Source organism: Protopterus annectens, chromosome 3.part1, assembly GCF_019279795.1.
Source record: "Protopterus annectens isolate FY-2018-M chromosome 3.part1, PAN1.0, whole genome shotgun sequence".
In the NCBI taxonomy this organism is placed as follows: Eukaryota; Metazoa; Chordata; order Ceratodontiformes; family Protopteridae; genus Protopterus; species Protopterus annectens.
In genome coordinates, this window is record NC_056732.1 from 998,439,287 (window position 1) to 998,453,929 (window position 14,643).

The following is a 14,643-nucleotide window of genomic DNA, read 5'->3' on the forward strand; positions in this document are numbered from 1 at the left end:
AGTTCCCAAGACACATAAAACACATCTCACAATATATCACCCCCTTAGCCCTTAAGGCAAACTGCCACACAATCAATAATGTCGGTCACTGGAGACTCTGTTTAGAGACACACTGACGTCCCCCTTCCCAGGCTTAGCAAGGACAGTCACAGTTAGTAGCCTATCAGGAGCAAGGATTCATCAGATCACCCATGCACTCAGAACATTGAACCACAAGTACCAGTATGACTCTGTCATAGTCAATGTGGGTGTTAATGACCTGAGACATGTCTCCCTGGACTATATGAAGAAAGACATGATAGAGCTTTCAGAATGTGTGTCCCAGGCAGGTATGAGTCTAGCATTGAGCAGCATTCTACCAGCATTTTACCCTCTCCAAGGATGATACCAAATATAAACAGAAGCTGATTGACTTTAACAATTGGCTTAGTTACTGGTGTCGTTCTAACAGAGTCCAATATTTCTAAGCTTGGGAGGACACAATCGACAGACTATGCTGCTTTGCTAGGGATGGGCTGCACCTGTTCCCACTAGGCTTTCGGATATTGGGCAAAATATTATCCAACCCTATAGTGCCTTTTTTGGCAATGCCAATCTGCTAAACCTTCCAAAATAGTAAATTCTGTGCAAGACAAACTAAAGGTATTACTGCTCAGTGCTAGGAAGCTCAGCAATACACTTTTGCTCCCTGGAAGGATTCATCACTCTGGAGAGTATTGACATCTGTGTAATTATTGAGACATAGTTTAAAGCTGCAAAAGGCATCCCGGCAGTATAGGACTATAATGCCTTCCACACATTGAGACCAGCTACTGCACAAAAAGGGACATGAGGTGGAGGAATATCAATCTACATAAAATTAATCACACCTCAAGATTGGTCCAACAATATGACATGCAAGAGCTACTCCATCTTCAACTAACTTAGGTAAAGTTCAGTACCATATCTTTGCTAGCTATAGCTCCCTATCTATGACCCTGGATAACTATCCTATGTACTTGAATGTACTGGAGTCACTCACACAACATATTCATGGGTGATTTCAACTATCCTACCATACACTGGGATACATACACAACCACTAGCATGCAGGTTCAAAGATTCCTGGATTATATCAGTGCAAATACCCTGGAACAGCTAGTCTGTACACCTACTAAGGGTGCAAATATCCTGGATCTGTTAGGCACAAATATGAGGGAACATTACAACCACTCCTTGTGTAATGACCTCACTGGTCAGATTAGATCACAATGTGGTCACCATTGAAATAAATATAAAGGCTGATCTCCCAGCAAATCTCATAACCTTTAAAAACTTTTCCAAGGCTAATTATCTCCTATTAAGTGATGGCATAGCTAAATTATAAGCCCTCCAAACTCACAGAACATGGTGGACTATGAGGAAGTGTTTATGGAAACCCTATACAAGCATGTAAATAACTGCATAGAAACAGCACTACCAAACTGAAGTAAATTTAGGACTCAAGTATAAATAGGTTGCACAACAAAAGAAAGAAAATCCTGTCCAAAAATAGGAAGTGCTATGTCAAAAGAAAAAAAACTCCCTCATCGGTCTCAACAAGCAACTCTAGAGACTAATCAAGTCCAAAAAAGACAACTTTATGGGAAAAATAGCCTCCCATGCTAAGGACAGCCATAAGGCATTTTCAGTTATGTACACAGTCTTAAATAGAACACCCCAACATTGTGCTGAACTAATGGTAAATGAACCTTCCTATACTGAACTGAAGGATATAGCAATTTCACCCTGTTTCCCCCACAGAAAATATCCTCTACCATTTCTCTCCCAACTATCACTAAAGAACAGGTCCTCACTGCTCTCTCCAGAGCTAAAAACAGTACATTAATTGGTTCTGATTATCACCCAGGATGTCTCCTAAATATCTTTAAACATGACCTGTCAGGACCACTAGAATCTCTACTCAACTAAAGCCTCCAGACAGTCTTCATCTCTAGGGAGTGGGGGACTACAATGGTCATCCCTCTACACAAAGGTGGGCCATCAACAGATCTAGGGAACTATACATTCATAAGTTTGACTAGTCATAGATATAAAGTCATGGAAAGAATTATTGGGAACCTGATGTACAAATGTATCAGAAATCTTCAAACCCAGATCAATTTCATCAAGGGCAGGTCATGCCTACTAAACTTGGTGGACTTCTTCAAGAAAGTCACTAGAGTCATGGACAAGGGCAAAATGGTACATACTGCTTACCTTGACCTGGCAAAGGCATTTGACACAATACCTCGCTTGGGTGTTATAGACAAGCTAATCGATTTAGCAATAAATCCCTACATCATCCAATGGATAGCCAAAGGGCTCACAGATAGGACACATGAAATTAAGATGAGGGAATCCACCTCCACTAAGAGTCTTGTTATTAATGGTGTCTCACAGGGCTTGGCAATGGGACCTCTTTTGTTTGGAATATACTTGCAAATGTAGAGGACCTTTGGCTACCCAAATTTGCTGACACCTGCAAGTTGCGTGCAATCACTGAATTGGCCAAAGATGCAGATATCCTCCAAATGGGTCTGACACAGACAAATAAATGGTGCCAGAACCATGGCAGAAAAATCAACTCAAAATAATGCCTAACTATATCCTTTAGAAACTACAGCATTGAACACACTCCCCTAACAGTAGAGCCAGTGGTAAGGGACTTGGAAACTCAGGTTGACAGTAATCTGAACATTTATCACTGTTGTCCATGGTAGTGAGAAACTCCTTCTATGTGATGCAACTTATAAGTAGGGGCATGGCATGCAGATATAAGGAGATCAGAGTTCCACTATACTCATCCCTCATTAGACCAATAATTGAGTACAGTGCACCCCTTCAGCATGTACCTGACCAGGCATTTGCAACAGCTTGATCGGCCACAGAGGTTACTCACTAAAAGAATACAGAATGTAAATAATATGACCTATGCAGACAGCCGCAAAGTACTGTCCCTGTACTAGGTCTCCTACAGATGACTGAGGGGTAATCTATGCCTAACCTAGAAGGCATTCTTCAAGCCAGCCCTGATGGATTTGCTAAACATTAGCAAAACAAACAACACTAGGATATAAATATCATTTGTGACATAAACAAAATATGTTAGAGGGACAGATATGCGTCTCAGAGATTATCCCTTCTCTGGAACAGGCTCCCCATTCATGTGAACCAGAGCTCTTCCCTAAGTCTATTCAAAAGCAGTTTGGACCAATGGATAGGAAAGTGCAAATTCACTCCTGGCTTGTCACCTGTGGGCCCTGTAGAAAGGGCAGTTTGTAGATTCCTTAAGACAGGCATATACTAAAGCCATTCTAGCTAGTGGGTATTGATAATTAGAAGAACTGGGACATGAATGGCTAGGCTTAAAAAGGCTCTAGGGACATTAACCTTGTAACCTCCTATGATCGTATGATCCTATGAATAGAGTCTTAAGGAATCATCAAGAAAATAATAAAGATAATCAGTAATAACAAAAAGTTAACAGCAATACTAGTGATACAATATATCAAACCAGTAAAAGGTTTGAACAGAAACATCCCTTCACACAACCCCATTAATATCCTTACAAGTACACCAGATTCTAGCCATGTAAAAAATATGTTTGCTGTTTAGTAGAGTGCAGTCTAACACAGGCATGCTAAACAATTCTGAACATCAGTCACATCTTCTTGTGTAATACAAACAATATAACCCATTCTGAAAAGTTCACCACATTATATTTCCATACCCCATTTGGGGGAGGGTTGGTTGCATACTTCTAACAATAAAGCTATAAAATAACATTATTCCAGTCACATTTAACCCCATATATGTCTTAAGCCTGCTATATTATGTTATAAAGGACCAGGCTTCCAAAAGGAAGGTAATTTGTTGTCCAATGATCTCCTTAGGTTTAGGAATAGATGGGTAAGCCTTAAGAAATGGTATTATTCCACAATATCCTCTCAATCTGAAACTTTGACACATTAGTCATTAAGGATCTCAGGTTAGTTGTTTAGTATAGGCTAGCTGCAAAGGGTCTTGCTACAGGAATATCTTAGTTTGATAAATCTCAGTGAGTCCAATGGAACAATCCTGAAGGCATTAAAAAAAGTGGTAATACACAAATAAATATTTTTCTAGACTTTCCTTCAGTTATTAAAACACAGGTTTCTGGAAAACAGTTGAAATGGTGCATGGAAAGGTAATTACTTTCTAAAATATGCACTTGCTTCTACTTAAATACAGACATTTCTAGACATATTGATAAAGTGTGTGTGTGTGTGTGTGTGTGTGTGTGTGTGTGTGTGTATATATATATATATATATATATATATATATATATATATAGCAAGAGAGAAATTATGTTCATGCATCATTCATCTCATATGCATATATGTTAAATTATCCATTGTAAATTACACAAATGCAATATGTATTCATTATTCCATTATAGTTATCTCACTAAAATAAAAGTCCTCGGGAGACTATTTTTCTCCTTAGTGTCTTTGCCTTTACTTTCTGCACCTCCACTGCTACATTATTATACTTTTTCAAAGTTTTCTCTCCACTACAAATCAGTTTTATCTTTTTTCATAATATAAATCTTCAATTGTAAAATCAGTAACAAGACATTGGTATTAGCTAACACTTGCCTTCCTGCCTTACTGTGCAGTTTCCTTACTCATTTGTATATACAGGAGTATAGCCAGTATTTTAGAATTATATGCCATCTTCCAGAATGCAGAAAGCACAGCTTAAGGGACAGCCAATCAGGTATTCCGATAAAAGACAACTTAAAATACGGTGTCACAAACCATTATAAATGTGACATTTTTTAGTTGAAATTCTGGTATATCTCACTGCAAAAAATTGTTCACTGCAGCATACATAGCATATGCCTGGCTATGACAATATTTGCATAGATGTACTAAATTGATGACATGTCCAAAAATACAAAATATTACTTTCTGTAAACATATTCATGAAATATCTATGTTAAAACAGAAGCTGTATTTCTAGTTTAGTATCTTAATACTTTGTACTTACATGTATTTTTGAGGCATACTACCTATTTCTGGACTGCATGATTTTTGTTGATGAGTCATGTAAAACATAGCTTTTGAAAGACTGACTGGAAATCTTGGTGCAGAAAGAAGACCTTACCTGTTGTCGTTCCAGTCTCTGCCCAGAGTGCAGCGGACCCTGACAGACCTCCCTGAAGCTTACTAGGACTGCCTTGCTTTGACTGCAGGTGATCAATGAGAAATGGTATCGGCTGTTCAGGTGTCTCAGTTATCAGCTTAGTCATCAGTTCCTTAAAATAAGATGGTATTTGTTAGGCTATCATGTCAATAAATGAAAAAGACAAGAAGCATATACAACAATAGCATGTAACTCTGATGCAGCAGGCACATAAGTGATTCACCCTTTTCCTGTTCAAGCCTGTTTACAGGCAGATGAATCACTAAATTAAAAACAAATAAAACAAGGATTTTATTAACTCCCAGACTCAGAAGTTGCAAAGATGTGTCTAAGAATTTATCACAGTCTGTTATATATATCCCAGTAGTGTACTTAGGGCGAGAGGGGCAACTGCTCTGGGTACAACGTATTAGGGTGGCACAATCTCTCTTTAATACAACGCCAGCTTTTATTTTTTTTTTTTGTCTTTTCTCTGCACACTTTAAAGCTTTATTTATCATGAACTTCTGCATCACTTTCCCACAAAAACAGGACATAACATCTAAAAGCAAGTATGTTACACTTGTTGCCTGAGCTGTTATCACATGTACTCTTCACTTTATACACCATTTCCTTCACTGCAAGAAGCTGAGACAAAGAATGGAACAAAACAAATTCCAACCTAGCAAGCAGAATATCAGTAGTTTTTAATGGTCAACATGTGATTATATTGCTTTAGCTCTAATTTCAAACTGCCAGAAAATAGCTCCATATTCAATTCACTTACCTGCATTGGACCTCTTAAGACATGCAGTACCAGACGTCAAGCTAGGAAAAATACAGTTGACTTCAATGCTTATCTCAGTGAATGAAAGATGTTTATTTATTTTTAATTGATTGACTGACTGGTTCAATTATAACTGTTTAAGTGTTTTAGGCTATAGCTAACACATGCATACATAACCCATCTATTTGCATTTTAAAGTGCAGGTAAAGAAATATAACAGTTTGACATCAATTTAAAAAAAAAACATGTACAAATTGGCACTAGGAGATTTGTTAGTGTTGACTAATGGGCATGGGTATTTGCAGTGATAACTGGGTTGAGGACCTGGCCTAGTCCAAGCAATGCCAGGGACCCATGCAAATATTGGGAAGAGTCTGTGTGTCTCTAATGGCCAGTGTGTGCCCACCATAAAGCCCAGCATCCCAGCTTGGGTTACCTGCGATGGCTCTGTTGAGTGAAAGCTGGAAGTGAAACCAATCATCCTGCCAAACATGAACTCAAAAATACCTATGCTCACTGTAGGTTTACTGACATGGTGGTAAGAAGGAGCATCCTCTGTATTCAAAAGACAAGATGAAAGGGAAGTCCAGAAAAGCTACTTGGCTCAGGATGCAGAGTTTGGTACTCAGGACTAGGACAGACTAAAATGATGTGGGAATCGTGATGAGGGAGGCTTCAGAAGACAGTGAGGGATGTCATCAGAACTAAGGACATATTAATGGCAATAGGACTCCATTCAAGGGGGCAATACTCATAATCTCTGCCTATGCCCCACAGCAGGATTATGATAGCAAGGAAAAGACTGCATCCAGGCAACAGCTGCAGGATCTACTAAGTAAGCGGTACAACATGAGTTGGTGTTGATAATCTGGACATGAATGCACATACTGGGACAGGCAGAATAGGATATGAGAACTACCTTGGTCCCCATGGATGGGGCAATAGAAATAAAGGGCATCCCATTCTAGATTTCTGTCTCACAAATGGCTTGAAGGTGGCCAACACATGGTTTGGCAAGACAGAGGCAGTCACAAGACCATAAACAAGTATGGACAACATGGAAATTAGGTAAACTTCTTCCTAGTAAGGAAAGGGCAAAATAGATAGCATTACTGACTGCAAAGTTGTCGTCAGTAAAACAGTTGGCGCTCAGCATAAACCACCAGAATAACTGGCTGCAAACAGAAGTCAAAGAAGGCTCTAAAGTCACCATAGACTAGGATGAAGACCTGGAAATTGATTGCAAAGAAAACACAAGAGTTCAAAGAAATACTCAGGGCTGTAGCGTCTCAGGAAGAAGAGGAAAAAGGTGAATGAAGAAGAATGGCAGCAGCACCCCAAAACAGCATGTGTGAGGACTACAGAAAGAGATATGTGGCCAATTCAGGTACAGAAATAAGGTACATAAGGAAAGCTGGCGATGGAATGCAGAAATCTATGAAGTCATCAAACGGAAGAAGGATTACAGGAAAAAGTGAGATACAGAAAAGACAGTCCAGGCTAGGAAGGAATATTGGCTGGCTAACAAACAAGCTAAGAGAGTAGTTGTGATAGCACAGAAAAAGGCAAGAGGAACTTCAGTTTCTGGAAAATGTCTTAGTAGATGACAGAAAGAAACTATAACTACTTGCTATCCAAAAACAGATGTCAGCAATGCCCTGCTCTCCACTCCAAAGGACATCAGAAGCAGACTGAAGGAGTACTTGCAACAGCTTCTGAATGCAGAAAACCACTGTGATGTCCCTCCTCTGGGCCAGTAATCAATCATTCTCAATTCTCACCACAGACACCAGTGATGGATGTTCACTTGTAACAAAAATAGATACACACAGTATTTCCACATGCAGCTCTCTGCACAAAGCACAATTTCTCTTAAAAGCACACAGGTAACACACTCCTGTCCTGGGGATGGGTTTCCCTCTCTCTCACCAGGTCCCAAATAGGACTACACACTGACCTCAGCTGTAGAGTTGCGATTTCAGCTGAGTGTTCCAAGCCAAGTCCTCAACCACCTTCTCTGTGAAACTAGTGCTCTGTGCCCCTGCTCCAAGTAGCTGACACACACACTCTTTGATTTGATTTTCCCACACACACACACACACACACACACACACACACACACACACACACACACACACACACACACACACACCTGAGAAAGGCTGGCACAGATTCACCAGCTATACCCCCTCTGCCACGAGAACACTCCAAACCAGCTAGTCTAAGGCTCTTACAAGGGTCCCCAATTATACTGAGTACAATTAATACTATACAAATGGTAGAGTTTGACCAATACAGTATGGCTTTCAGGAGTGGCCACAGTGTCACCAAATGAATATGTGCTCTCAGAGGCTAAAATATTCTCTAAAAGAACAAACACAATGAAAAGTTTAAATAAATTTAATAATAAATAATAAAAGAACATGAAAATACTAAATATCTATTTACAATAAACACCAGAGTTTCAATCACAGGAAATATTAAAAAATAACATAGACAGATAGATTCATACAAATAAAGAAGACAGTGCTTAACTAATCTCACTATATTTTTCTGACTGATCTAAAGAATTACTATTCTCTGGTTACTTACTAAAGCAAGGCAAGATGAAGTGGGTGAATGATTCTTCTTTGTCAGGTTTCAAAAGCAGACTTCCCTGAGACTTTTGTCTCATCAAGTATTAAAACATCATTTCAGTGATGAATTACTGAATGACATCATATGCATCTGTTCATTTGAGTTCTGCTTCCCACACTACACCCTTTTCTTGAAACTGAACCAGAATCTAGCACATATGCATTATAATACACACACATAGAGCTTTGCTAAAATATGTTATAGCATCTGGAAGCTATAAAACCATCTCAAAAACTTCTAGCTTTCCAGGATAGCAATTAATTCACCCTAAAGGACAATAAAGTAGGATTCCTAGTCCTAGTTTTTACAGACATTTTGTCTCTGGTTGCAATCAGAACTGTAATATACAATCTTTATGGCCTAAACCAGGTAATACAATTTCAGACTATTTTTTTTTCAAAGTTAGCTAGACTGATATTAACCTCTTCTCTTCCAGCATCCTCTGTTACAATATATTAATTTCAACAGTTACAAAACAGTCTGACAAGCAGGTGTATTTCTTTTCTGACCAGCAGGACCTACTGTTGGCACATTTTTCAACACAAGCACCTTTGCAAATACATTTTCAACACAAGTACCTGCACAAAGTAGCTTGATATAAAAATGACATGAAATTCTTTACAAAACTCCAGCCAGCTATGGTGACATATGTTACACATCCACTGCCTTACTTCTCCTGGCATAGCTGGCAATGCCTCACATAATCACAACCCCCACAGATGATGTACTGTGACTGTCCCAAGCACAGTTTACAATGAAAGAGGAAGTAGAACCTACCCTAGAAAAAGTAAAAACAGTACTAAGGAAAATAAAGTCATGAAAGCAGCAGGGTTAGATGAGGTCACAGCTAGTATGATTGAGATTTTGTGTGTGTTGGAGAAGAAATGGCTCCTGAGGGAATTCATAGCAGTATGGAGAGAAAGAAATATCCAAGATGACTGAAGAATATGTATACTAGTGCCAGTGTACAAGAACAAAGGGAACATTCACAACTGTGAACGGTATAAAGGTATCAAACTCCTGTCATACTGTAGGGTGGCTGCGGTGGGGCAGTGGTTAGTGCTGCTGCCTCACAGCAAGAGGTTCCCCGGTTCGATCCTCGGCTGGGGTGACTTCTGTGCAGAGTCTGCATGTCCTCCCTGTGGGCGCGTGGGTCTCCTACAGGTGCTCCGGTTTCCTCCCACATCCCAAAGACATGCTGTAGGTGGATTGGATACTCTAAATTGGCCCTAGGTGTGAGTGCGTGCATGTGTGTGCCTTACATGGAAGGTTGGGCGCCGGGCTGGCAACTCGACACCGTAAAACTTCACTGCCAATCATGGGTGGACAGGTGATCCGCTGTGGCGACCCCTAACCGGGAAAAGCCGAAAGAAGAAGAAGAAACTCCTGTCATATTCTATGAAAATTCTGGAGAGGGTGATTAATAAACAAATATGTAGGAAGCAGAAAGTAAGATGGGCTGTTTAGATTCAGAACAGGATGTAGCACAACTGACCCAATGTCTGCAGTGAGACAGATACTTGAAAAAATCTAGAGATGAGAAAAGACTCCAAGTGGACATTCCTAGATTAGGAGAAAGCATTTGAAAAAAGATCAAGAAAGCTAATTTGGGCAGTTATGCAATAGTTCAAAATCCAGGAAACATTGGTAGAATTAGTGCAGGCTACATACAAAGACCACATGACACATGGGATTCAAATTCACAAAGGGATTCCCAGTGTGAGTGGGTGTGCATCAGGGTTCATCAAGGAGCATCACTGCTTTTCATACTGGTAATGGACTAAATTAGTAAACAGTTAGGAGGGGACAGAGCAACAAACTTGCTGTATGCAGAGGATGCAGCATTACAGGCAGACTCTGAACAAGAAATTCAGCAAAGGATAAGGGAACAGAATGCAAAACCGAAGGCACACAGGATGAAACTCAATACAGATAAGATTGGGGGGACTCAGAAGAAGCAGAGAAGTGAGATAGAAGGGAAATATTGGAACGGGTTAATAGATTTGAGTACCTGAGAGAAGTGGGTGAGCTGAAAGGAAAGGAAGTCTGAATAAGGAGGTGAGAGCTATAATCAGAGGGGTTATATCCAAATGGCACAGGGTACCAGGGGTAGTGTATGACAGAAGAATGTCAATGAAGCTGAAAAGTAAGGTGTACAAAAAGTATAGTTGTGTATACTTACCAAAAATGTAGATATTCAAGAGTATTCACTGTTGCAGTCCTAACTGATGGAATTTCCTAGCATGGAAGCCCTTGGCTAGCCTGACTACAGGAGAATTTCCTTATCCTCCTGAAGTCAGCAGATGATCTGGCTGACATCAAGATATCTGGATATAAAGAAAGTCAGATGACACCATAACCTTAGTACTTTCTTACCGCCAACAGTAAGGAGCCCCTAGCTGATACGTAAAGTCAAAGGCCTTAGTCCAGGAAACCTCAGAATATAAGCCCAAATCTAATCTGAACAGAGAAGGGTGGAGCAACCTGGATCTAGAGTGCAAAATGCCCACCCCAACTTCATGGGACAAGAGGGAAAGGAGGTAGGGGAAAGAATACTGCAACAGTGAATACACTCAAGCATCTACCTGCCTGGTAAGTGTACAGAACTATACTATATTCCTCATATTTCACTGCTGCAGTCCTAACTGATGGGATGACTCCCAAAGCTGATAAAAGGATGGATGGAAAGTTTTATGGACAGGAAAGGATGCCCTCTAAGATTGCTGTGGCAGATCCCAATCTGGACTTGGAGAAGGTTGGAAGGTGATAATGTTTTATGAAGATATTCCCAGAGGACCAGTTAGTGGCTTCCAAAAATGTCCTTAGTGGTCACCCATTTAAGAAAGGTTGTAGATGTAGAAGTAGCCCTGGTGGAGTGTGACATCACAGAGTCTGGTTACTTTTTGCAATAGTGGCTGTAGCAAAAGAAATTATACTGGGAGATCCATTTGGAGATTGTTTGCTTAGAAACTGGTCCACCCTCAGAGCTACAGTCAACAGCCACAAAAAGCTGGTCAGACTTCCTGACATTTTTTTTCTGTCCAAGTAGTAAGCAGTTGCCTATGCACATCCAATGTGTGGAGAATTCTTTCTTCCTTGTTTTGAGGATTAGCAATAAAAGTAGGAAGGTGGATGGTCAGGTTTAAAGAGATCTCTGTAACCATTTTAGGCATAAAGGAGGGGTTGCTCCTAAGAGTCTCTGTCAGGGTGGAAGCTGATGAATGGTTCCACACATATAAGCACCTGAAGCTCTGATACCCATCTAGCTAAAGTAATGGATAGCAAAAAAGCTGTCTTCCAGGTCAGGAATTTGATGTCTGCGGAGGCAGCTGGCTTGAAAAGTGGGATGGTGAACTTTTCCAGAATTAAACTGATATCCCAAGGGGGAACTGGAGGTTTTTGTGGAGATCTAATATGATTAACCCCTCTCAGGAACTGTTTAGTAACAGGATGGGAAAAGAGAGGGGGTTGAGTAGGCAGATAAGCTGAAGTGTGAATTTTAATAGAGAAGTAAGAAAGACATTTGTCAAAAAGTCGTGATAAGTATGAAAGTGTCAGAGGCATTTGTGCTTGTAGAGGGATCTGTCCCTTTAGTCTGCACCATATAGTAAATTTCTTCCATTTGGTGGAGTAAGATTTTCTTGTCTTAGGCTTTCTGGCTTCTTTTAGAATGTCCAGGACCCATTTTCTGAGGAATGTCCCCCTCTAGGGGATCAAAATATCATCCAAGCTCTCAATTTCAAAGTGTTCAAGTTGGGGTGTATGATGATGTCCTTTGTCTGTGTTAATAGGTCCACTCAGTGGGGCAGCAACCATGGTTCCTTCTTGCTGAGACTGAGCAACAGGGGATAACAGTGCTGTTTTGGCCAATTTGGGACTATAGAATTACCTTTGGCCCTTCTTCTCTTATCTTCAGCAGTACCCTGGGGAGTACTGGAGGGAAGCTGTACAGGAATAGGCCTGCCCAAGGGAAGGAATAGCCACCTGTCTTCCAGGCTGACTTTGTTTTGGTTCTTGAGCCAAAGTTTTCCAAATGAGAGTTTTCTTTATTGGCAAAAAGATCTGTCTCAGGCACATCCCTTTCTCTAGGTATGCTGAGAAAAAACTTCCTGATGCAGTTGCCACTTGTGAGGGTCTGACAGGCTCCTGCTTAGGTAATCCACCAGTTTACTTGTTTCTCCTGGTAGGTACAGAGCCATGAGGTGCAGACCTACGGAGTTTGCAATTTCCCAAAGATCCATGGCTAGGCGACAAAGAAGGTAAGAGTGAGTCCCTCATGCTTGTTCATGTACCACATAACCATGGTATTGCCTGCCTTTACTAGGAGTATGTCTGGTTTTCATTGCTCTTTGAAAGCAATCAGAACTTTTTTAAAATGTCAATAGTTCTTTTTGGTCGATGTGTTTGTTTTTGAACTGGGAGTCCCATCTGCCCTGAATTTATAAGTTGTTGTACTGAGCACCCCAAATTATGTCCAAGAAATAATCCTGAAAGGAATGCCCAGATTGAGTGAGCAGGCTAAGGTCCAGCAGGCAAACTCTTTCATGAGACAATGGAGAAGCTTCACCATGACATTGAGGGATTCAGAATGCTGGCACCACACATTTCTGAGATACTACTGCAGTTTCTTCATGTGGAATCTGGCAAGGGGATCATGAGGATGCAAGAGGCCAAGTAACCCAAGGGTCTGAGGAACTCTCTTGCAGTGAGGTAGTTTCTGAGAAGGATCTTTTAATAGTACAGAGTTGGAAAGTGGAAATGTAATCTTGTCCAAAGGAAGAAGGTTTTCTGAAGAGAGGAATCTAGCAAAGCCCCCAGAATAACAATCCTGTTTGTGGGGATGGTCTGAGTCTTTTGGATATTGATGGTGAACCCCAGTGCAGCCAGGATCTTTTGGGTGTAAAAAAGATCCACTTTGAGTTTTTCTAGATTTGTTGCTTGAATGAGGCAATTGTCTCAGTAGGGATAAATCTGAATATCCTTTAACCTGCAGAAGATGATTACTGGGGCTAGGCATTTTGTGAGTACCCTGGGTGCAGTAGACAAGCCAAAAGACAGAGTACAAAACTGATAATGCTTCACACTTGCTCTGAAGTGTAAGAACCTCATGTGAGTTTTTCCTATAGGAATGTAGAGGTATGCATGCTTTAGATCTAGGGTTACCATGTAGGCATTGGGGGGAAATCATGGGCAGGAATTTTTGAAGGGTTAGCATTTTGAATGTTGGTACCTGCAAGAATCTGTTGAGCCTTGACAAGTCTAGAATAGGCCTCCATGTACCCTCTTTTCTTCTGACAAGGAAGAACTTTGAGTAAAATCCCTTTCCTTGTAATGTGCTTGGTACTGGTGGAATACCTGGGAAACCTGATTGAGTTAGAGGTTGTTTGAACAAAATATATAACTTATTTTTATGATTTTCAGTACCCATTGATCCCTGGTAATGACAGATTGCATAGATTTGGCCTTATCCTTCATCTTTGTAAGTACTGCTTCAGTCTTGGGGCCAAAAAGTAAATCTTTGTCCAAAGGGGTGTCCAAAAGACTGGATTTCACATGTTCAGGAATGGACTGCTCCCAGAGCCAGGCATGTCTTCTAATAATGGATCTTGTAGTTGCTGCCCTACTGGAAGCTTCAAGAGCATCATAACCACAGTGCAAGGAGTGCTTAGCTTGAGAGCAGAAATTGCATAAGTCTAGCAGTTCCTTGGAGAGGGCCTTATTTTCACTCCCCACCAATTTTTGTTTCATCTAGTCTAAAATGATCTCCTGATACTGCACCATATGAAACTGGCAGTTAAAACCCCTTATGACAAGTGTAGCAGAGGTGTAGACTTTCTTTCCAAAGCTATGCATGGTTCTGCTTTCTTGGTCAGTTGGCAGTTTTTTTTAGAAATGCTACCCTTTGCTCCCTTAGAACTCTGAGTCACCACTTCAGGGTCTGCAACAGGGTTCTTGAAAAGGTGCCTGTGGGAATCCAGAACTCTGTAGAATCTATCTGGTTTCTGAGGAGCAGGGGGATGGAATCTGGCTGC

The 14,643-nt window shown here is 40.6% G+C and overlaps 1 protein-coding gene across 1 annotated transcript in view; it reads right to left on the bottom strand.

Annotated features, from left to right (window-relative positions):
* Positions 1-14,643, bottom strand: part of CCHR3.PART1H8orf34 (chromosome chr3.part1 C8orf34 homolog) — a 3,081,413-nt gene that overhangs the window by 2,179,595 nt on the left and 887,175 nt on the right. Inside the window, exon 2 of the mRNA XM_044067160.1 lies at positions 5,170-5,320. Coding sequence (XP_043923095.1) covers positions 5,170-5,320 — 151 coding nt within the window. The remainder of the gene's footprint in view (positions 1-5,169; positions 5,321-14,643) is intronic.